Here is a 23,950-nt window from a genome sequence, read left to right on the forward strand (position 1 = left end):
CTTCACAATTTCACATGAATTTTAACAAATGCTACGCGTGACCAACACCAAACATATCACCATAGAAGAGATCGTAAAGTCATTGATAGAAAATATACCATTTAAGTACCGTTAAATACGCATGATAGAGAGTCTGATGACTGGATAATTTTAAATTACAAACATTTTAAGATCGCCTGATTAATTAAATTGCCGCGGTCTCTAACAAAGAAACAATGACAGCAGCATTAGATGGATTGAAAAAGCTTCCAAATGTTTTAATTGAATAAGGAAATTTTAAAAAGGTAAATGATCTTGATGAAGTTTGGCATCAAAGTCTTTATAATGATTGTGCTATAAAGGCTCGTCATTTTATTCACTGAGAGGGTAAAGTTATAGACGTTGAAATTACCCTGTCCGCTTGTTGTAAATAGGCACATGAAGTTACAACTCGTCTAGAAACAGGGGCGGACTGCAATATTGTCAGAGCTAGTCTATTTATTAAAGTTTTGTTTAAAAGTCGCGGCTAATGCAATAAAAGGATAATTAGAATTGTTATAAAAGCTATAGATAATGAAATTGATTTATGGCATAACATTAATTTGTATGCAAATTCCCCTTACTTATTATTTATTACACAGGTATTTAATAGAATTCGTGAAAAACTGCACGTGCCGTAAGCGCCTTTTAAATTTAAATTTAATTACCTTTAACACATTTTACTTAAAATAATGTTCTTAGTTTTATCCAATACAATTTTCAAATCCTTACAAAATACCTTTGAACCCCTAAACTGCGTCACAAAAGCGCCTAATCACCTAATTCCACCCCTGTGTACTAGGTTAACAGACTGTCTATAAAGTCATTGTAATCTGTTAAATGCCCACGTACTCTAGTGGGTGTATGCTTAGCCTTTTCCGGTGATAACTTTGTACCTTCCAAGACAGTATCGTTTGACAGGTTGAATAGTTGCCTGTCCTCGTTATGGTCCTTTAATACGATAATGTTTAATAGACTTCGTATTACATTTAACAAGTTTATGTTAAAGTGGTCTTTGTTAAGAAGACTATAGTAGAAACTTACTTCAAAAACGATTCTACACGACAGAAAAATGTCCAATCAATAGGTCGTAGTCTAATTTCAATATCTGTAATTAGATTTCTTTTATTTTTTTGTTTTAGTTTTTAAATTTTCTAGTTTAGTTGTAAATATTATATTATCTATGGAAAAAGTATATTGATTAAAGCAATAGTCTTATACAATTAATTAATATAGGTCTGGAAATATCTGTCCATCCGAATTCTGATTAGACCGCTGATTAGACTCAGTATTTTAAAAGTTTTTGGTTGAATATTGCAACATTTTATATGTCGTATCTGGCGTTAACAGTTTTTTTTTAAATCTTGTCCAAGAGAAACACAAGATCCTCGAAAGCGTCACAAATGAGAACAACAATAATAATAAATGTAACGGTTGTTTGTGCTCATAAATGTCTACGCATCACAATTTTAGATGATTTACTCAAGGAATGAATAGCCAGCCGTTTCTCTTCATTGGCGTGACGGATCGCGATTTTGCAGTGAAGTGTAAACAAGCAATTAGTTATAAAAGCAGTTGGATTAACGAGCCTTACAACGATGGCCTTTTTCTTATCTTCCTTGTACTTATCTTCTCTGTGTTTATTAACTTCATTGTTTGTAACGTCTACGTTGACTGGAGAAGTTTCATCGTTAATGTCATCTTGTATAACTTTAGTTCCTTCATTAAGTCTTAATGCTTTACCTGCTGCTACAATGTCTTTTTTATTTAAAGAGAACGTTGGCCCAAACTAGGATTTTCTCCTGTGTCGTGGATGCGTTTACAAACATACATATTTTCATACATATCACACTAGACCCGAAACAACGATTTGTGGATCACACAAAGAGTTGTTTCATGCGAGAATCGAACCCGCTACACGTTGCGCAGTCTTTATCAACAGTTACTTTGTTTTTGTCATATTTTTGTTGGAAGAATAAAAAAACTACGGTAGGTTTTGTTTTGCAACAGCAATAGTGATAACCACTCTATAAAATGTTATTGAATAGTTATAAAAGCTAACATAGGCATTTTCAATGATTTTATTACCCAATAAAAATAAAATAAAAATCCATCTGTCAACCATAATTTATATGAACAAGAATAAAGAAATTTTAAATAAATGAGCATTACCAAAAAGGTAGACAATTTTATAACATAAAGTGTATAAGATCATAAATCTAAAATGCAAATAACAGACAACGGACATTTTTAATTAACATGGCAAAGCTTACAAACACTAAATAAACTAATGAATTAATATTTGAATAGTTTTTTAAAAGCTAGACTAAAAATAGTAAATTAATTTGAGGTGCTAGCTGTTACAAACGTATAAGGCGAGTACCTCTTGTATTTATCCAGTGTGAAATTTTACTGTGCTTCACTTTCGCCTTGAAATTGCAATATATTTTTAGTGTCATGTTCTAGTTTCAAAATCTTTCTTTTACGGCCATTTTTATTAATTAATAAAATTCCCGTATTCATTCGAAATACCATATAGAGTGGTACATGTGAATACCATGAAGAGTCGGTTGAAATGAAATTTTTGAACGATGTCCTTGCAAAATCGATTCTTTGAACAGTTTGAACTAATATGCTGTAACAACTTCTCATACGCAGGTAAGGGACGAGCATGAACAATGCCAGAATAATGTACGATCAATCGATTTGTTTAATCGATTTATTATATCGACTAATTGCGAGTTCGCATCATTAGGCATCGGATATATTTATTGATTTCACGCCACTACTCACGGTCCATTTATAGTAATCGAACCGAGACGAGATTTAATTACCTTTACTATGTAGATTTTGCCTTAACTCGTCATTTCTCTTTATTTTGCATGTCTTGTCAGTTAGGAAATTTATTCGCAAATTGCTATGAGATATTTGAATTCCCACGACTCAGATGTTTGAGGTACTTTCGCGTTCTTTTCAATTCGGAAGCAGGTACATACTTGGACTATTTCCTGTTGTGATGACGTTGAATATCACAAACATGTCTACTATTTTTGTGGTTTGTAGGTCACTCAAACAAGTATATCATCCCGATTACATCTCAGAACTGAAACCGCTACAAATAATACCTTGTTTGGAACTTATAATGGACACATTACTCCAAAAGCATCAAAAATCTTCATCACACCATACAGAGAGAATGAAGAAGTCTTTAAAAATAAATATAATTACCATAATAATTAATAATTAACAGTATAATTACCTGGTTTAGTGCCACATTTGGCGTACGCGATCCGAAATGAGAAGTACGTCTGTCCCGTTGACGGCGGCACGTACACACATCTGGGGTCGCCGTGTTGACCTGCGAACATGTCAAAGTTATTATCAGATTAATTATAAGCTATATGACAAGGTAAATTGTTTTTGATGTGATCAAAATTTTTATTCAGGAGATTTTTGATGTACCAAACCCTATTACTGAGGTTTTTGTATTGAAACAACATACGGAACGTTTGGAGAACGTTTATTGGAGTTTATGACAGGACGATTTCTGATGTGGAAAAAGAGCAGGCCAAAGAAATAAGAAAGAATAATAAATTAAGAATCGCACCATAAATTAGTAATATATTTGATTCACATCTTGAAATCATCTATAATTCTAAAGAAGACAAACATACTACAGAACAAAATAAATTCCCTGCCTCTATAGAAGACTGTAACTCCACAATGAACGAAGTACTACAATTACAGCCTCGACTTTATACACGTTAATTGCTAATTACGTGCTTGCACTTTATTTACATTAGCTCAGTATCGTTGCATAGATAAACCGTACTAATGGCCTTAAAGTAATGTGTTGGGATAAAGACCAGAGAATGTTTATAGGAGGAAACATTAAATATTTAATCGTCTAATGAAGAAGTAATTCAGTTCATGTGAGTGATAATAAAGAAGTAATGAAAGATAAAATGGATATTACAACTATAGATAAACACTAACAGGAGTTAGTTGGCGATTTCTAGGAAGAAATCTTATCCAGTATAATGAATTTATGGTGTTCAATACTCATACAAATGCCACTATTTGCCTAATGCTGCAAGTCAAAAATGAGCAATGGATTACATTAATGAACAAAGTTTCATCTATAGTTTGCCAACGTTTCCAATAGACGGTAAGTTTTGTTTACAACTAGCCGACATAGCCTAAATAGGGACAAGCAAATGAACGTGAAGTAAATAATGCCAAGAATATGAATAATCTTGAAAATAGAACAATAAAAAAAGTTATAAACACGTCAAACGATGTACGCAGACATCTATATGGAGATCTAGATGTAGGTATGTCGTCTATCGTTTCACTGTTATTTTTATCGCAAAGTAAATCGAACTTTGCGTAACTGAACTTAGCTCTCTATTTCGCATTTAACGACATTTATGGACATTAAGATCGTGCTATAAAATGAGTTCAGAAACACTCTTTCTAAAGACATTTATGTAATGAGAGACATCTTTATTGATCGTATTGTCTTGTGTTTCAAATCTCTCCCTTTTCCTTTCTTTTGATTCTGATGGTCTTCCCAAGTGCTCTGTAGAGTCTAAATTTTAACTAGACCCAATTATCATCTGCCCTCTACATTTTGGGCTCCACGTAGTTTCTTTTCAGTTTAACCTACATACATCAGAAACACTTTCATTGCCTACATTTATATCACCATTTTACCGGTCCACATTATCAAAGAAAACTCAAAAACTAGACCAACAGTAGATGTTATCGGAGAAATTACTCATATCATCACAAATTACAACGTTACTATAAATTGAATTAAACAAAATCCAAGTACTGTATGTAACTGTATCGCGTACTTAAGCTTCGCAACTGGAGCATGTGTTATTAATAATTCACTAAGTAGGTATGTATCCGTCATAATTGTTAGTGAAACTTTAGCAATTACCACAACAATTAGTGGCGGTCTGAATACACCGGTTTCTAACATTTTCCTCGTGTGCCTCTACCATTTTATGATGGGGAGCTCCATTAATGGCTTGTAGTGCATCTATAACTGCATACATTTCATTCTTTTTGGCCATTTCAGTTAAATTTGAGGTCAATTGTTTATAGGTTGCATTTTTATTACAATGTTTAATGTGTTTTAGTATGATGGCTGTGTCGGTGATAGGCTCAATTTTATACGGTCTTCATCAATAACTGTGCCTTTATTAATCAATTCATCCTTGTTTACAGATGACACGTTATTATTGCAACATAAATAAATTATACGTGTAGCCACGCAAACAAAAGTTTCGCTCAATAATTCATGATCAAAATTGACACACAATACATACCTTTTGACGAGACAATGCCTTCGAAGGGGTGAGAGAACGTGAGATGGACGTCCATGTGATCCTTCCCGCACATGACCTCTAGCGATTGTATTACTGGCATGCCTTCAGGCCGCTCCATCGGCCATAACTCGCCAGCTCGCGCCCGCGTCTGTAGAGAAATGCCATTTTGAGTGAATTGTGAGACATTACAACAATGAGATGTGCCAACAAATAATATGTGATTAGTGGAGAATAATTCAGTGGCATACTAAACAGTCTTCAGTGTTATTGTTAACTAGCATTGTGTGGGCTGTGCTTTGATTGTGTTGAAGAGAAAGTCATTATTTGTGGAATAAATACTGCCAATGACCAATGGGAAATGTTGTTCCGAATAAGTAATTGTAAAAGAATTAAAATAGGATGACGTCGTATTTCAACAACTTCCTTGTATAGTAGATATCAGAATTCAGAAAGGTATAGAAAACAATCTAGAATCTTTTCAAATAGTCTTGGATAACTGCTATTCGTATAAAATGTAAAATTAATTCAGGTTCATTATCACATCTTTAACGACTGCAATTAAAAATAATGATTTCTAACAAAAACTCATCACCAACACTATTGTACAAAATAATTACTTTATCATTTCCTTCAATTGAGATTTGATTCCCAGTAATACAATAACGGTTCTACACAATCAATACTCAACTCAAGCTCATGTATCACGAAACAAAACAATAACATTGATTTTACCGTCAACATCAATTAAAACTTATAAGTAAAAAACGATAATAATTACTCCTTTCATAGATACCACGACACCTTACACACAACCACCCTATACCACCACCTTAACACGAAGTAGTAAGATCGATTTTCCAACAGCAATATCAACTGTAACGGTGAATAAAAGTTTGTATTTCCCGTACAGTTCTCAACGAGCCGCGGACGTTTAAAGAGAAGGTTTCCGCGAAAGAGAGCAGTGTAAACATAATAAATGTGCAAAGAATAATTTTTGTAATGTGAGTTTACGCCAAAATTGGATGATTGGCCAGTTGGCAGGTTGGCGTACGGTGATGAATACCAAAGAGTATGTGGGAGATACGACACGAGTAATTGAGCACAATATTAATGGGGCTTGGTAAAATGGATGTTATGTTGGAATTTAATTTTTGAATAAACTGAAGACCGTGGTTATGGATAAAGACTCCCTGGTAAAGATGTAATAAGAGATTAGCAGTAGAATGATGACGTAAGTGAGTAAGACGTGACTAAATAAAAGTGGAAAAGCCTTAGTCTCAATCAAAATCCATCTTCTAAACGAGGGCTTAATAATGATACTAGATAAACCTACATACTAAAAATAAGAATGAACACGAAAATAACTTAAGCATTCTTCATTAAAAACAATACTTTCACTAACTCCACACTGAAACACGAATCTACTGCATACTTAATTAATTAAATTATAAAAATATATTCAACATTCATATTATCATAACTGTTTATTCTAACACATATAGTTTATGTATTTAAATATAAATATTAATAAATTCTTAAACTAAATAAAACACGTTTCGCCCTCATTTATAAGGAAAATTAAAGTCATATTAAATAATCTTTGTAGAGAAATGATTTGATGATCGCAAGCGCACGTTCCTGGAACGACGCCCGCGCAGTTCCCACGCGTCAACCAGGAATTTTTGAAATGTAACGGACAGGTACTGAAATGCATAGGAGTGAAAGAGATAGTGTGCATTTTTTTAATATTATACAGTTGTAATTTACATGTTTATGTGCAAATTGGCTTGTTGGTTGTGTTCTTACAGGAGTATTCAAAATAAAGGCATCTGGTTTGATGTACGCAAAAATCATATTTGTCGAAAGGGAATGGAACTATTTCCATTTTTTTTTGTCACTTTCGTTAGAGAATTTAGAAGATGCAAATAAATATTTTACACGGATTGATGATATTAATTATGTCGTCAATAGGTAAAGGATCAAAAATAATGTATCAGATGGATTGTAAAAAAAATCTTGTAAAGAGTAACGATGGATTTCGTTGCTCGTTCTTCGCCATTCGATGTTACACTGTGGAGCAAATATCACTCACAGACAGACTGGACTTATAAATTCTAATTATAAGTTTGAAAGTGCCTAATTAAGCTATTGATTAAATAAATGCTTTGACTTTGAAAGAGGCCTTTCGGAATTATTTTTACAATTGATGTCATGTACCCAAATATTTAATATAGCTAAAATATCAATAACTATCAAAGATCAAACAAAAAGCTAGAACATTCCTTACATTCCTTTTCTTAATGCATACCAAGAAACCGACATTAATAAGAAACTATTCATTAAATAAATAAGAGGAAACATGAAATGAAAATCATCTCTAGTTACACACATTTGACGGCTTCTAAGTATCATCAGTAAATACTGCTAAGATAACTAGAATTTAATCAGCATATATCCGCAATAATTAAGATAAAATCAATAAGAAATTGTGAAGCTTAAGCCTCGTCTCCGCTAGGAACATTTGTCGAGCGACATGTGTCCCCACAGACATCGAGCGATGTCGGGCAACGTCGGGCGACATCGCCGCGACAAAGAAGAATTTCAACAATGTTGTCTGACGTCGCCCAACATCGTCCATCATCGCCCGATGTCGTACATTGCCGCGAAATTGTTGACTGTGCGACAAGGAACAGTTTCAACAATGTCGCGGCGATGTCGTCCGACGTCGCCCGACATCGTCCGACATCGCCCGATGTCTCCGGGGACACATGTCGCTCGACAAATGTTCCTAGTGGGGACGAGGCTTTACTCGTGAAGGTACCAGGCTCACATAAAATCAAGCGAGCATGAACATCTAAAACGTCACTGATTTATATTTCTATGAATTTCTCCAGCAGTTAATGTCAATGATGTTATTAATTGAACGCTGTCTCGATACTTCGTAATTTATGCTTTTGCGGATAAGTAGATATACTATTTCCATATTATAAAAAAGATATCTTAGAGAAAGTCGCGATTTCTTGATTTTTTCGAATATGTATATTTAATATTGGTTTTGTATTTGAATTTCAATGTTAATTTTAACTGTTCTAGTATTCGTCTTGTGCGGAATTCGAGGCGCTACTAGGTTAACTGGTGCTTTTAATTTTAATCTATTTTTTTTTTCTACCCTTGGTCTATATTTTTTGACGTCGTACTTACTCTGAATACTCAAAGTACATTTAATGGTTACTAAACCGTATCCTCAAAATTGTTTTTGTAACAAAATCGTTACAAAGAAGAGTTTAAGTAATCATTAAATCTACGAGTACGGCAATAAAACAGATTTGGCTAAAAAAAATATTTCTGAATATTCATAATTAAATTCTCTTCATATCAGTTACGGAAAACACCACATATAATAAAGTAGGTCTAATATACACCTCAAACTATAACACACGCTACAGCCTGTAATAACAAGTTTAACATCACATTATTTATCGACGCACGTCCGTTTCGAGTTAAGCATGAGCCTGTAGTCTCAAATTAAGCGTGAGCCTGCATTCCCAATCGGAGAAATACTTTAACACCCAATATAATTGCTCACACGTACTCAATAAAGAGCCATCATACTCGTATAGCTAGTTATCGGGTTGTAATGAAATACCTATGTTCTTTAATTACGTTAATTTGAATTGTTTATGATGTAAGTGGAACATACTTTATGGTTCACATGTGGGTTGATCTTATTTTAATATATGTATGTCTTTTTTAATTTTTACTTTTATATAAAGTTGGTTTAAAAGATTAATTATTATTATTATATGACGACTCGAGTTACCAAGTAGAGGGCGCTATAGGCGCGAAACTCGCGTCGTCAGTAGCAGCGTGACAATCGCCGCGTCGTGCGTCGCGGAATGCTGCTCATGAATATGAACCTCTAGCATGGCTTGAAACTAGTCGAGTTTCTCGTCAAACAGTTGCGTGATAACATAATAATTATTTTAGTATGTCTCACGAAAGTTATAAATACTACATTTAATAATAAAACCCAATTAATACCACATACTTACAGTACCAATCGAAATCGAAACGAACATAAAATGGATATAAAACGCAACTACGTCTAAATAATAGTTGCGTTCCGATTCTTAGAGACTAGTAATTTGTGATCCATCGCAGTTGGATCGTATTAGAGACGTTAGAGAAATAATATGATCCCACTCGATACGCGTTTGTAATAATACGTTGTTGTAATCACTACATCCTTTGAGTGCGTACTAATGTATTGTGTTGTGCTGTGTACAGACTGCAGACTAGATAGTGGATTTTTATATTATTTTTTGAATGAAATTATTTGTTACAGTGTAGTTTCTGGGAGTAGAAATACTCTTTTTAGGCTTATGTATGTTTGTTTGTCTCATCATACATACAGTGCCTGTCACAGTCTACTGTTAGACTTGGGGCCTTCTTGACACCAGGAAGTTTGCCATAATCTCCACAAGTCTCAGGCATTAGAGAATTAGGGTTTAGTAAGTTCAGGTTATCAGAGAACGTTGCTACTTCCCCGACAAAAATTATAACTAACCAAAAAGACGTCGATTATTAAAGTCAAATTATATATAATAAATATATATATATATATATATACATATATATAAAGTCAAAGTCAAAGCATTAATTTCAATTAATCCTTAATTAGACACTTTTGAAACGTCAAATTGAATTTTCTGTCTGTGAAGCTAGATGCTCGTGTTAGGTGTAGGTTATATAAAATTAATTGAATAAGTATCAAACATGATTTTTATGACCACTTTGATAAACAATGAGCCTCTAATGTAAACGCACCTTAACTTTAATGGTATACGATAATCGTAGAAGCATCCCTATTATTTTTGAGTAAGGATAATTACTGATCATCTAAAAAGGGTCAGTTATAATGTTCCTTGGATTTATCTTAAACCTTTTCAAATAACTTTTTTGAAGATAATGAAATAAAATGCCTGAGGCTGCGTTTAAGTAAATCTTGTGAGAAAGATTTAATTATGGTAGGTATTTTTTTTAGGGGAGAACTTCTCCCGGTTTGGGCGAGATAAGAGGGAGTGTCAGATTCTTACTGACTAAAAACCAGCCCGCTTATGTGATCCACAAATTGTTGTTTCAGGTTTCAGTGTCATGTGTATGTGAAATCGTATGTTTGTATACACACCCACGACCAGGAAAAAATCCTAGTGCGGGGAAACGTTTTCAAAAAATATATGAGGGATTGGATTACGATTGATCTATCATTACATATCAATAAGACTGCTTATAACAACCAAACGCTTGAAAAGTGAAACGAACACCTTTTTTTGAATCCAACAACAAAACCTTCAAGTACCTGTGACGTGACGCATAAAATTATCATAATAACAATACCAAAGCATTGCGGTCGACATAATTTCTATGTTCTGCGAGAAAATCTCGTTAATTCAATTTGTTTTTCTATTATTCTCTAATGTACAGCGGTTGTGGGTGCACGCGACTGTGGCACGCACAAATCACTAGTGATGGGCAGGTGACGATGAAAATACTGTCGATATTTTTATTCTATATTTTTATTTGACAGTTATTACTTTTCTAAAATTACTTACTTGGTGTACAATAAAGTTTATATCTATCTATCTATGGAAGAAAGTATAAACAAACCTGAAGAAACTGTAATACTATTTGTGTGATTTTGTAAGACTTAAATAGCTATTGCGTTATTATTTTCCTATTAGTAATATTTCTAGTACTTTTAGATCAGCTATTTTATAAAATCTAACACAAGTTATCTAACTGGTGTTACATAGCAAAACACAAACACTAAGTACCATTTTATGAAACCAAAATAACATCATTAATCTTACAAGTAAATCTATACCGAAGTCGATTCGTTATTGACAAATTAAATTGTCACTATTAATGTTGGAGCGTCATTAGACGGAGCATCGTCGCGTGCGCACCATTACAGTAACGACGTGCTTGTATAGAAGATACCTGTTTGTGTAACCTGATTGTCTCACTCAGATGCGGCAGAATATGTAGCAGAGAGAGCTTCATTGATTAATATGTTATTATTTCACGAAATACTTCGTCAAATATTTGTTTAAACCTTTTTAAATCACGTATAATATCTACTTATTCATTCGATCATTTAATATTATTCCATATTGTGTGGAGATAAAGTACAAGTTCAATTTGAAAACAATGTTTTTATCAATGGATAAATATGTCTACGGTATTAATTACCTGTCTAAAGGTAACAATAAGAAAATAGGAAGCAATTCACATTATTGTATAGCAACAGTTATCTGTGCTATCATACATCAAAGCGGTTTCCCAGCTGTTGACTAACGACTTGTACGTAACATTGTGATAAAATATCACGCCTTTGGTTCCTTCAAGCGATTATTTTATCCCCTACTAGGAAATTAAATATAATAGGGTATATTTTGATGTGCGACAAACACAACACCAAATGATACACCTTTACTATTTCCAAAAACCAAAAAAAATATAATACCTAAATACCATGCAATCTAAACCTAGACATATTCAGCAAAGGCGCATACAACAGTTTAACCAACTAAACTCAAGAAAATCACAATAAAATCGATATAAAATTAAACACAAAAACAAAACAATCGACTAATTAAATCGTAAGTATTCACATCACTAGTTTAGTTTGCGGACGCGTGTTCACTATTACAGTAATGATGCGTCGTAGTATAGAAAATATACAGTAATCAGTGCACAGCTGTTTGTATCGAGTGTCATTACGAGTACAGGAGATCTGTACCATTAGATGCGCGTTTCTTTTAGTTTCACTGGCCGTTAGTCGATTTTTGCTGTCTGCTGTCGATGTCGGTGAAAATTGTGGAAATCGAGTTGCATTTTTGTTTTAATTTACATCACGTTAGACATCATAACTCATATCATTGTCATTTGTTTGTGACTATTTATTGCTATTTATTTAGTAAAAAAACATGCATTAATTTTACAGCTACCAATAAAAGTTCTGTCAAAATGAGTTCAAGCCATTTCAGAGATTAGCCGGAACAAACAGACAGACAAAAATTGAAAAAAATGTGATTTTGATGTATGTATATTCATATGCATGTAGTAATTCAATATTAAAAACAGACACTCCAATTTTATTTATTAGTCTAGATACTCACGTAGCTACATAAAGATATGTAAACATAATAATATGTTAACTACGCTGTTTCTATATAAAAGATGTTATTATAACCGTATCAGTTAATCGGAGAATAATATTAATATGTACATTGCATGTACGTTTATTGCACCACTCATCAATTCATGTCATTTCATTGATTAAACCCTGAGAAGATTATTATTGGATTTTCTTATATCGATTAAAAACAAAGGATTAATATATCACAATTCCAATCTTTACCTTCCCAGAGCTTCTTACATGATATAACATTACATCACGTTTGTTAATAAATATGGGGATCGATAACTGCATATACTAAAAGTACACAATGAAGCCAATCTATTATCATGCATTAGACCCAATTACAGACGCAACGCAATTAGGTACTTGATTTTTCGTAAATCAACAAAGTATCAGCCAGTCAGAATCAGTAAAGTAAGCCATTCGGGACGAATGGGCCGGTTCGACTGGAGTGATACCACGGCCTCACAGAAAACCGACGTGAAACAACGGAGGCCCAATTTCCCTCCCAATCTTCCCAATCCCCGATTCCCCAACAACCCTTAAATTCCTAACCCCCAAAAGGCCAGCAACGGCCTTGTAACGCCTCTGGTGTTTCAAGTGTCCATGGGCGGCGGCGATACCATCAGGTGATACGTCTGCTCATTTACGACGTGTTCCATAAAAAAAAACTTAGCTTAGCAATAGCTTGTTTAATTAACATACTGATACAGAAGTTTAACACGTAAACCGCCACGTCGGTCACTGGTAACCAACGCTTAGCGAAGGGTTTGCCTTCAACAGTTTTCTTTCAGTAATAATATACGCCTACATAATAACTGCATTTCTATAACAATCTCAATAAAATACAGTATGATTCAACAAATGTATTAACTTAAACATAATTTACACATTCTATAAGGTACCGCTAATCAAATAATATTTATTCCCATAACAAGCCTTACCTCCCAGCGTCGACAATCTTTCAAATACTATTTAATACTTCCCTTTTATACAAATTCAACGTTAACTCCCAGATACCAGTTGCCATCTAAGTGATATTTTAAGCAAATGCGATGCATATTGCGTGGTATGTATGGAACAGGGTGCAAAAGGTCAATCTGAGCGAGGTAATGAATATGAAATTATTCATTTTTATCGTTTTGCATTAGTCAGAGGAGAGCCTAATGCTTAGTGTTGCTGTTTTGTTTATGGAACCTTTTAGGTAAATGATTATCTCTGTGCGTATTTGCTTCCTTAGTTTTGTATTTAAACTCCCTATATTCTTATAAGCCAAAACAAATATCTTTCTATATCCAGTACTTTTGACTAGGTATTGTCTGTCAGTGACTAACGACCATCATAAGATCAATTTGGGGAGACATTTCCACCTTAGGAAGACAAGGTTCAGATGGGGCCAACCCGGAGCTGCGGACTGCCTAGCGGGTTACTGGGACTCCGTTTCAAAAGTTAGGAGTAGGAACAGGGTGGTTTTTAGTCAGTAAGAGTCTGACACTCTCTCTCTCGCCCAAGGCGAAAGAATAAGTTGGATGATTTTACCCCTCAAAAAAAAGCACAATGTTATGAAATACGATATGCGTTTGCATAGGTTCTTAAAAAGGGCACAATTTCATTCCTTCGTGGTCGGTAAAGAACTCAAGATGTTTATACAGTATGGAGATCACTCATATGACGAAGTATACCACTTCTGATGTTGCAGGTGTACATAAGCAGGCTACGATGATGGTTTACCATCTAACGTCTCGAAATCTGTTGTTACTGTAACCAATACAAAAAAGTTTTGGCAGCGCAAAGCAAAAAGTTGAACTAGTTACAAGCACCACAACTTCCCACTATATATTTCCTACTGAATAATACCCACTAAGTAGGTACTTAATCACGCCATTGTTCTTCTATCAAGGCACAGGTGTGAACTGTCAATTTGCACTTTATATGTAGTGACAGCTTAAATGCCCACCTATTATAATACATTGTTTAATTAATATCACACATTTCAACCTACCGTTGATATGTTGGTTGCAAATCTATTCAATGTAATATAAACGTCAAAATATCAATTTAGTAAAGTGTTTGTATTGTAAGTTATATACTTAACATACTTATGTATACTTTGTCCAAACTTTGGTGTACCTATCTATAAGAATAAGCAACCACATTTCAATGTTCATTTTATGAAGTCCAATATTATTTATTTCTTTCTTTGTTGACGTTTCAAAAGTACCTAAGTATATGATTTAATTGGAATAAATGATTTGACTTTGACTTTGCAAAATCCCATATTTTCCGCTAAAAATTTAACCTAATCCAATAATCAGTTCGTTTAATCTAAACCAAACCTTATTCCTTAACAATAAAATCCAAGACACAAAATATCAATAATCCAAAAACGTGTCAAAACTCAATCAACGTCAGCAATACTACTGCCTATTCAATTCCCAGTCACAAGTGTCCTCTCTATAAAAAAGTGGTTTCTAAAAAAAGTTCCTAATCAACTATGGGCCCACTTTCACCGTCAACATTACTCATGTCTATTAGCATATAAGAAAGACCCATGTCATTCACTTTTGACTTGGGTTGGGTCGGATATTCTAAGTATTTCGTCATTACTACGCATTCTTGGCTCTGGGATTGCTTACGATGCTTTACGAAGGGCTCTTTTACGCTGTATTTAAAGTTGTGTGCGAAATTGTAGTTGAAAGAAAGACTTGTTTTGTAAATCGTATGTTATTTTTTCTTTCTATAAGTCATTGATACTTTGCTTTGGTCAATAGTTAAAACTTAAGATGGGTAAATTATATGAGGAAATATGGAGAAGAAAAATGAGTTAGTGATATGTAAGTTGATAAATAGATACATTGGGCTATAGGATAGACAGGTGATGTTAGAAGAACAAATAGTAGTGCAGATTTGAAATAGTTAATGGACTACCATTAAAATAAGAATATTTTTATTATTTCTAACTATTAGAAATAATTTCTTTTTTTTATTTTTTATAATACTTTTGTGAGATATACTAAATTAATTAGTAGCAGTCAGTAGCAGCGCAACGGCGAATGCTGTACAAGAAAATGAGCCTCTAGCATAGCCTGAAACAAGTCGGGTTCATCGTCAAAACAGTTACGTGAGTAAGCCAATAGCATAATAATTATTATTTTTTTACTTATTAGGTATCAGAATACGAAATATAAACCCTCTTATTATATTCATTCAACATTCCTCAATGAAAATCTTGAATGAATCCCCCGCTATCAAAATATTCACTAAAACAAATTAAGTTGTGAGAAAATTATAATAAGAAATCGGCAGATGCGAGAAGAAAGCAGATTTATGTACATGAGTCACGATTAAATAAGGTTTTTAAAGACCTACCTGTGGTCGGAATGTGGACAATGCGAATTTCTTCCGGAACAACCGCTTTTTAAGAAAACATCATAAAATTAAGTTTTACGTGAACTGTTGTTTATACCTTTTCTCTTAGCTAATTGTTTTATAACCGACATTCTTTGGGAAAAAAGAGAATTGAGCTTTATTTAAAAATAGATATTCTTTGGGAAAAGAGAATTGAGCTGATGAATTAGTTTTAAGTAATTAAAAATATTTATTTAAAAATAGTTAGATACTGGTTTGGTTTTTAATAATTAAATAAATTTAATAAATAAATAAATAAATAAATCTAAAGTTAGATCTACACGTGCCACTTTTGAGCCTTGCTTATTACTTTTTTTTAATATTACTGTTAACTAAACAGGTTCAGCTAGGTATTGTTACTTATTAAGTGATGTTCTTGCAAACTATAAATAACTACTTACGTAATTGAGAAAATGATTGGAATTCACAGTTTTCATGTATCAGTCATATATTATAGAACTATTGGCTCCTGCCAGTTGTTTCGCCCCCGTTTCCATAGGATAAAAGTATCCTATCACCCAATTCAGCTCATACTTTGTATACCAAATTTCATCAAAATCCGTTCAGTAGTTTCAGTGTGATTGACGGACAAACATCCAAACAAAACAAACTTCCACATTAAAATATTAGTGTGACAGGTCCTTCTCAAACTCCCAGTCTTTCCTTACAATTTATAGATAGTTGTACATTTGTCATTGTAATTCACTTTGGAGCTGTGGACTACCTAGCGGGTTTAGCGGGTAGGAAGGAGGTGATTTTAGTCAGTAAGTCTAGCATTACCTCTCGCATCGCTCCAACACATAATTGATTAATTTACCCCTCAAAAAAAGTCACTTGTGGACACCTTTATTCTGTAGTGAATTCATTTTTGACAAGTTGATAATGCAAAAATTAAATTGTAGATTGAAATACCATTTTAAATGACTTAATCAACTAAAATATATTAATACTAGACAAAAATCTAATCGATCCAGCTAAAAAACTAAGATAAAACTTCAAAACTGAACAGGTCATAGTGCTTGCCTACTTTTTTATCGTAATACTAGAATTTAAAACAAGTTTTCGAGCTGAGCCTTTAATGCGGCACCTCTTACATCTAATGATTTATAATAAACGGAAATAAACGCCCAATCTCCATGGCAACAACGGTCAGATGATAATTCTCAATCGAGTTTATATTCAGAAGTTCCATTGTTTGGTTAGAAACTTGATAGACGGCTTTATATGTTTGTTGAGCTATTGAAATCTTATTTAGTGTCTTCAGGCTTTATTATTTTAGTATGAATTTTAATAATTATTATGTTATCGGCTTACTCACGTAACTGTTTGACGAAGAACTCGATTAGTTTCAAGCTATGCTTGAGGCTCATATTCATGAGCAGTATTTTATTATAGGTACTGTTTTCAAAAGATGATAAATTTTTTTTATCTATACAGCGTATCTCGCTCAGTTTACTGGCATTACTATTTGGTAATTCGAATAGTTTCAAATCATTCCAGAGCCTATCCCATACTCACTCTGCACCAAAGTATTGTTGATTCAATTACTTTTGCATACCTTCTTCCATGTACGCATTCAGTTAGAATATGTGTGTTAGAATGCGTACATGGAATTATTTTGTTGTTATTACACCACTAACTTCCCTTGTTAAAAGTAATCCTTCTGCTCCATATTTTCACGTGGGCTGCGTATACGCAACTAAAAATCAAGTTATCACCTCGGCCACCTGCGAGCAGCTGTTAATTGTAGATGTAAGATGACGTCATCGAATTCTACAGACACACATTGACACACCTAAGTCTTTGGGACATGAAAGAAGAATTATTGTCACACGGGTTTTTTATAGGCTTTTGCTACTTAGTTTATTTTTGTTTAATAAAAAATGTACTTAACTGGCATAGTAACAAGATCTATTTTAATTTAGAGTCAGGAAAGGATAACTACTTAACATCTTACTATCGGCCAATTGTATAAGTATCTAGGCAAGCAATGTATCGGATATTTTCTTAGTCCTATTTGAGCACAATTCCTTAATCTTTCCTATTACTGCAACTATCGAAATCAAATTGCAATTTGTACGTAAATTAAACGGTAGCTACATACCACGTTCCAAACTAGATACAAAACTACCAGAAGTATTTTGTCACATGAAATAATATAACATCAATCCACTACCAACAGAAGCACAAAAACAAACTCTACATCTAACGCAAAAGAGTTCAAATTACACAAACAAAATGCTTATTACTATAAAACTACAACTTACAACCAATTTCTTCGCATCGAATCGAAAATGTTGGCACAATTAATGTCGGGTCGTACTCGAGACTTGAGTATATCAAGTTTTTTGGCACGAGTGTCGTCGGTACAGCTTGGCCAGTTCATTGCCATCTCACCAGGTGGCTCTCGACAAAGAGTTATAGATGTGGAAGGTGTAGTACAAGCGTAGATGAATTTTGTGTTGTTTATTTATAGAAATTAATTGTTTTCATTTTCTATGATCGTTGTTAGTTTGTTAGCTTTAGTTTGTTTATTTTTCTCAGTGTAATAAAACTATTTATGAATTATAGAAATATCATCTCACTGAGTTATAAAAATATTTATTAAAGTCCAGGTAAATAAAATCTTTTGTGAATTTTAACCAAATTTATTTTCTTTTACTCATTTGCTGTGGTTTTATCTACGATTTATAATATTGAGATGCAAAGAAAACGTTTCTTTATTTATTTAATAATTGACTATTGTTTGATTCACTTATATCTCTCAATCTGACATTATAACAATCAACTAAATTCACTTTTACTACTACAGACTGACAGACAATAACAAATTAAATACTAAATGCCTCAAGTAATACTTAAACTACTTCTACTTTTATTGTTCTAGACCATTTACAGATAGCTATTACTAAGAATTAGTTGATGTTGATGCGTTTGGCATGCAATCAATGGAAAGCGGCGTGACTTACCGCTTGACAGGGAGATAACGGCTGTTAAATTAGCTAATGAGCCTGTCTATACGCCTCAGGCGTCTATTCAATTGGTGAACATATTGTGTCTAGATTCTAAATACCGAACAAAACAGTGTACAATGTTCCAAAGTTAAATGGAATGAAATAAGTGTCTTTAATGTCAAAATGTATGTTGTTTTGTAAACTGGATTTTCGTAAAATCTTGTTAAAAATTTAATTTAATTCACTACTCCAAGATTAAATTTCAAATTAAATGAAAAAATTAACGCACAAAACACTACACTATCTATATGTATAAGAGCCGACAAATATTCAACAAAGTTGGACATTCTGGTTTCAATCGTTATGCCGCATCTAGTCACACTCTATATCCGTTGTCGTATGATAATGATAATGATAGGTTGGCCGATGTAACGATAGACATGTCATTTTCTCACCGCACTAATTGAATACAAGAGATAATTATTTTACTGTTAAACGACAAAAAGTCGCGTGTCCGAATATTTTGTCGTGTGTGAATGTAACCGCCATATTGTTTGACGTTTGCTAATAATTATTAATATTTAATAATTGATTGTTGTATTGTGTTGCTAATTGTATGAAACATACATAATATTAGACAAAAGGTCTGTTTTACCATGTCTGATTGAGTTCATGTTAACTTAAGTGACACTACGTATTTCCAGTTACACACAAATAGGTACTATATACAACATTGTGAAATAGGTCCTCCTTTAGGAGCTTGTTTTTTAATAATTACAAGCGAGATTTTCTTACCTTTTATAAAAATCATCCAATTATTTCTCCCGCCTTGAATGAGGGAAGCGAGTATCAGACTCCCACCGACTAAAAACCACCTCGTTCCTATTCCTGCTTTTCTGGCCGGAGCCCTGGTAAACTCGCTAGATAGTCCGCAGCTCCGGGAATTTTCTTACTTGGTTCTACAGTTTGAATAGAAAACTAATCAGTAAGTACATAAGTTACTCACTAACTACGGATCTGATTAAAAAGATATTCTTATAATGCACCCGTTTCCAGTTCATGTATTGGTATTTATTAGCTTTGATGAACCAATAGTGATTAAAGTTATTTAAATAAGAACATTTCCTAACATTTGAAGCCGACGTTTCATGTTTTTAGCTAGGAAATTGGACATTTTTAGATATTTTATAAAGATTAGACATTACGATAAGTTGATATGAAAGTTTTTAATTAGATTTAACATCTATGGTCGTAGTTTCATTGACTGTTTCCTTCATTTAGAGGTGAAAAGCGACACTTTAGATGACACGTAAGATTTCGAAATGTTTGGTGGTAGCAACAGGTTGATACTTATGATAATATGGTAATAGACTCATCTGTATGGTAGTTAAACAGACACTGAATAGTGTTTTTCATAGAATGGATTTGGTATAATATAGTGTTGGTATTATGGTAATTGCTATGAATAAAATTTAAATATTTTTATGGTATAAGCCGGTAAACTAGCAGACGGATCACCAATGGTAAACTATCGCCGCCGCCCATGAACACCCGTAATACCAGAGGCGTTACAAGTGCGTTGCCGGCCTTTTGGGGGTTAGAAATTTAAGGGTTGTTGGAGAATCGGGGATTGGGAAGATTGTTTAGAGTAGTTATTGGGCCTCCGGTAACCTCACTCACACAACGCAATTGTTGCTTCACGACGGTTTTCAGTGAGGCCATGATATCACTCTAATCAAGCCGAAGCATGGCTCTCTCCACAATTATTATATAATACTACACAAATGACAAAGACTCGTTGAACTGAAATCTAAACTTTCCTTATCCATTTTACATATCGTCCTTTAGCAACATCATCTACAAGTTCCAAATTACAAAGAAATGCATTTCTAAGTAACAGTATTTAGAAATCTCTCTCTAATCTAAGTATTATTTTAATTAACAGCAATCATCATGATTTTAGCGAATGCTTGCGCCCAGACCACCAACCACTTAGTCTAGCTACAATGAAACAGCGTTTATTAAGAACTCTAAAAGCAGTGAAAGTACTTCATTGACTATATGGGTTTATTATACAAAAGAGCTTTACTTTTCCACTAATGACCTCGATGGTAACAATTGGTTAAGGTCACTAGTCCGTGGGTATTTTTCTATTTAAAATTATATGAGAAAATTGTACTTATTAGCATTTTTATGACCCTTTAATGTCCTAAAACAGTTCTCTTGGTCATTTAAAAACACGCTGTATCGTTGGCACTCTAAAAAAAGAAATGTGGGTTGGTATGCAGATCTTACAGTGTAAAGATACCAGGGTGGCATCAAATAAAGCATGTAAATATATTTTTACATCAGTAAGCAAATAATGAGCACCATAACCATGCAATTTCCTGCTTGCAGTACCAGGTTAGCATCAAGATAAAGAGCTTAACATTCCCCATAAATATCCGACATTAATCACATACGCTAACGACGCGTACATCTGACAACATTCTCTTGAAATAAATGCAAATTATTTCGAAATTTTTGGAAGGTAAAATGTTCCGGCAATAACTTACTTCATTCATTTCGGAATACCAGGGTAGCATAAAGCTAAAGGAGTTTACATTCATCTGCAAACCGCGATCAATTAAGTGCACTAACTACGTGAAAGAATTCAAAGATGTCCGGCATTTACTGAATATATTGTTTGTTTAAAATTACTTGAATGGTTTTAACGAGCCTTATTTGTCCAAAGACCATTTTGTGTTTATATTACCTACTTCAAATAAGCACTAACGTCAGTTTTAAGCAAAAAGTTTACTTAAGACTTTCTTGTTTTCAAATTATCTGTCTACATCCTCGTTTAGCATGCCTATTAAATTAGATATTAAATAGTTAATTGTTTGTTCTGTATACAACGAAAATCAATGATGTATGAAATTTAAAAAGTGGTCATCTTAAGACATCCGTTTTTGGTTCTATCTGGATATTTTAATCACGTTTAAAAAATCTTTGAGACAAGGGCAATAATAGCCATCATTTTAAGCTACATAATCATTTCAATTCAAATAAAACTTTCTGCCGAAGCTTTTAAAACCACACAGTGAAGTCCTCTGTAAAATACTTCAAAAACTTTACATCAGAAGTGCCATAACAAGAGATAAAACTATAGACCTATCTAAAAAACCATTGCTACACTTAAGCCGACAAATCCAAGCTCCTTTCCACCACACCACAGGCCTAAACGCACGTTCGAAACATATAATTTGATGATTACCATTCTATTTCTTCTATTCATAACACCGCCGTCCTATAACCAGAGTTATGAGTTATAAATTACACGTTTGATCCGACCTGCCTTATCTATGTAATGACGTACTAATTGAGGCCTTTGGAATGTCTCTTGATTCGAAATTTTCTGAACGATAGTATTATTTTATTATTGGTTTCATTGCCCTATTGATCTGTCGGCTTTACCTCTTGTGTAGTTAAGTATGAGGTGATGGACGTGGCTTCGTATATTGTTATTGTTTTCTATGGAATTTTTGAAGACTTTCTTTGGATGATTACTTTGAGTTTTGTTGCGACATCAATCTTTGCTATAGGCAATTTCTTCGTTTTAAAGAAATCAAGTAATGTATAGGAAATAATTAATTATACATAACTGTTTAATGAGGAACTCAAGCCATGATGGTTTGAAACTAGTCGAGTTCCTCATATTCATGAGCATGAGAGGCTCAATATTCGCGCGCGATTATATAGAGGCGATTGTCGCGCTGCTACTCATTACTACTACTTATAATAAAACTATAGTAGATAATAATAAGTGGTCATGAAGCACCTGTTCTTGTGTATCTCTTCATTCAATATTTTTTTGCCCACAATACCTTTAACCATGTCACACCCACTTGGCTAAATTAATGAAATAAGAACAAATGAACGGAGAGTTACTTTTGATTGGAATGTAAACAACTAATCGTTGTTTCAAGTTCCAAGTGGTAGGCGTGTGGGAGGTATCTTTTCGGTCAAGTATACTGTCGTCAGCAGGTATTTGGAATTTCGACTTTATTACGAAAATAAAATCGTAACGTTGAAAATCGAATAAAGAAATTGGGCAGAAAGGAGCGGGTTGATCTGCTGGCCACAGTAGCTTCAAGTGTTATAAGTACAAAGGTTGCTACTTCATTTGTGAAGAGAAAATGTATCGCCTTGAGCGCCCTTGAAGTTATTAAATAAGTGATGACAACGAAAACTATTTTGGTACGTCATTTTTAAGACATTTTTTTTATGCCTCCACGTTTGGCCGCACCGCACCCAAGTCTGGAGTCATTTGATAGTTTTACTTCCTCACAAAAAATAGCTCTCTTTTAAGTCATAACAGATTTATTTAGCATAAATTTAATACTCCAACTTATACCATTAAACCCAGTATTTTACAATAAAAAAACCACGACTCCAAACAACTACGCACTAAGAATTTATGAGAATACTATTATATCGCAAAACGAGAAAACATTACGACATTATCCAAATCTAAGAAACGTCCACATAAAATTACTACAACCGATTTCCAGAACGTTCCCGTACATCGCCAATTTTATCTCACACTCATAAAGTAGAATTATCTAGTTAAATGAATGGATCAATAAATATAATTCAATTGATCGTCTTTCACAATTACTTGCTTACAAAGTTACTGCAATGGGATAGGTACTTAAAATAAATCTAGCTGTGTGCTTTGTAGCAAATTAGCTAATTGTCGAGCTGTTGAGTTAGGTTTTAAATGGAAATAAATATTTATTTTATGTTGTTCGATTGCCTCGTTGGTTGAGTGGTCTTTTTTTTTTTTTTTTTTTTGAGGGGGTAAGTGCGAGGGAGTGTCAGACTCTTACTGACTAAAAACCACCCCGTTCCTTCTCCTGCTTTGAGCCGGAGCCCCGGTAACCTTTTACGTTGTCCGCAGCTCCGGATCAGGCATCAGCCCAACTGGGGTCTCGGACGGGTCTGGTTGTGGTCGGGCGGCGAGCTACCCTTACTCGCCGTCCGCA

General features: G+C 33.7%; 1 protein-coding gene across 1 annotated transcript in view; it reads right to left on the reverse strand.

The window, feature by feature from the left end:
• The window catches only part of LOC118269980 (uncharacterized), a 93,718-nt gene that overhangs the window by 14,062 nt on the left and 55,706 nt on the right, over positions 1-23,950 (reverse strand). Inside the window, exons 4-5 of the mRNA XM_035585384.2 lie at positions 5,358-5,505; positions 3,278-3,376 (exon numbers count right to left, since the gene is read on the reverse strand). Coding sequence (XP_035441277.1) covers positions 3,278-3,376; positions 5,358-5,505 — 247 coding nt within the window. The remainder of the gene's footprint in view (positions 1-3,277; positions 3,377-5,357; positions 5,506-23,950) is intronic.

Source organism: Spodoptera frugiperda, chromosome 30, assembly GCF_023101765.2.
Source record: "Spodoptera frugiperda isolate SF20-4 chromosome 30, AGI-APGP_CSIRO_Sfru_2.0, whole genome shotgun sequence".
Lineage (NCBI taxonomy): Eukaryota > Metazoa > Arthropoda > Insecta > Lepidoptera > Noctuidae > Spodoptera > Spodoptera frugiperda.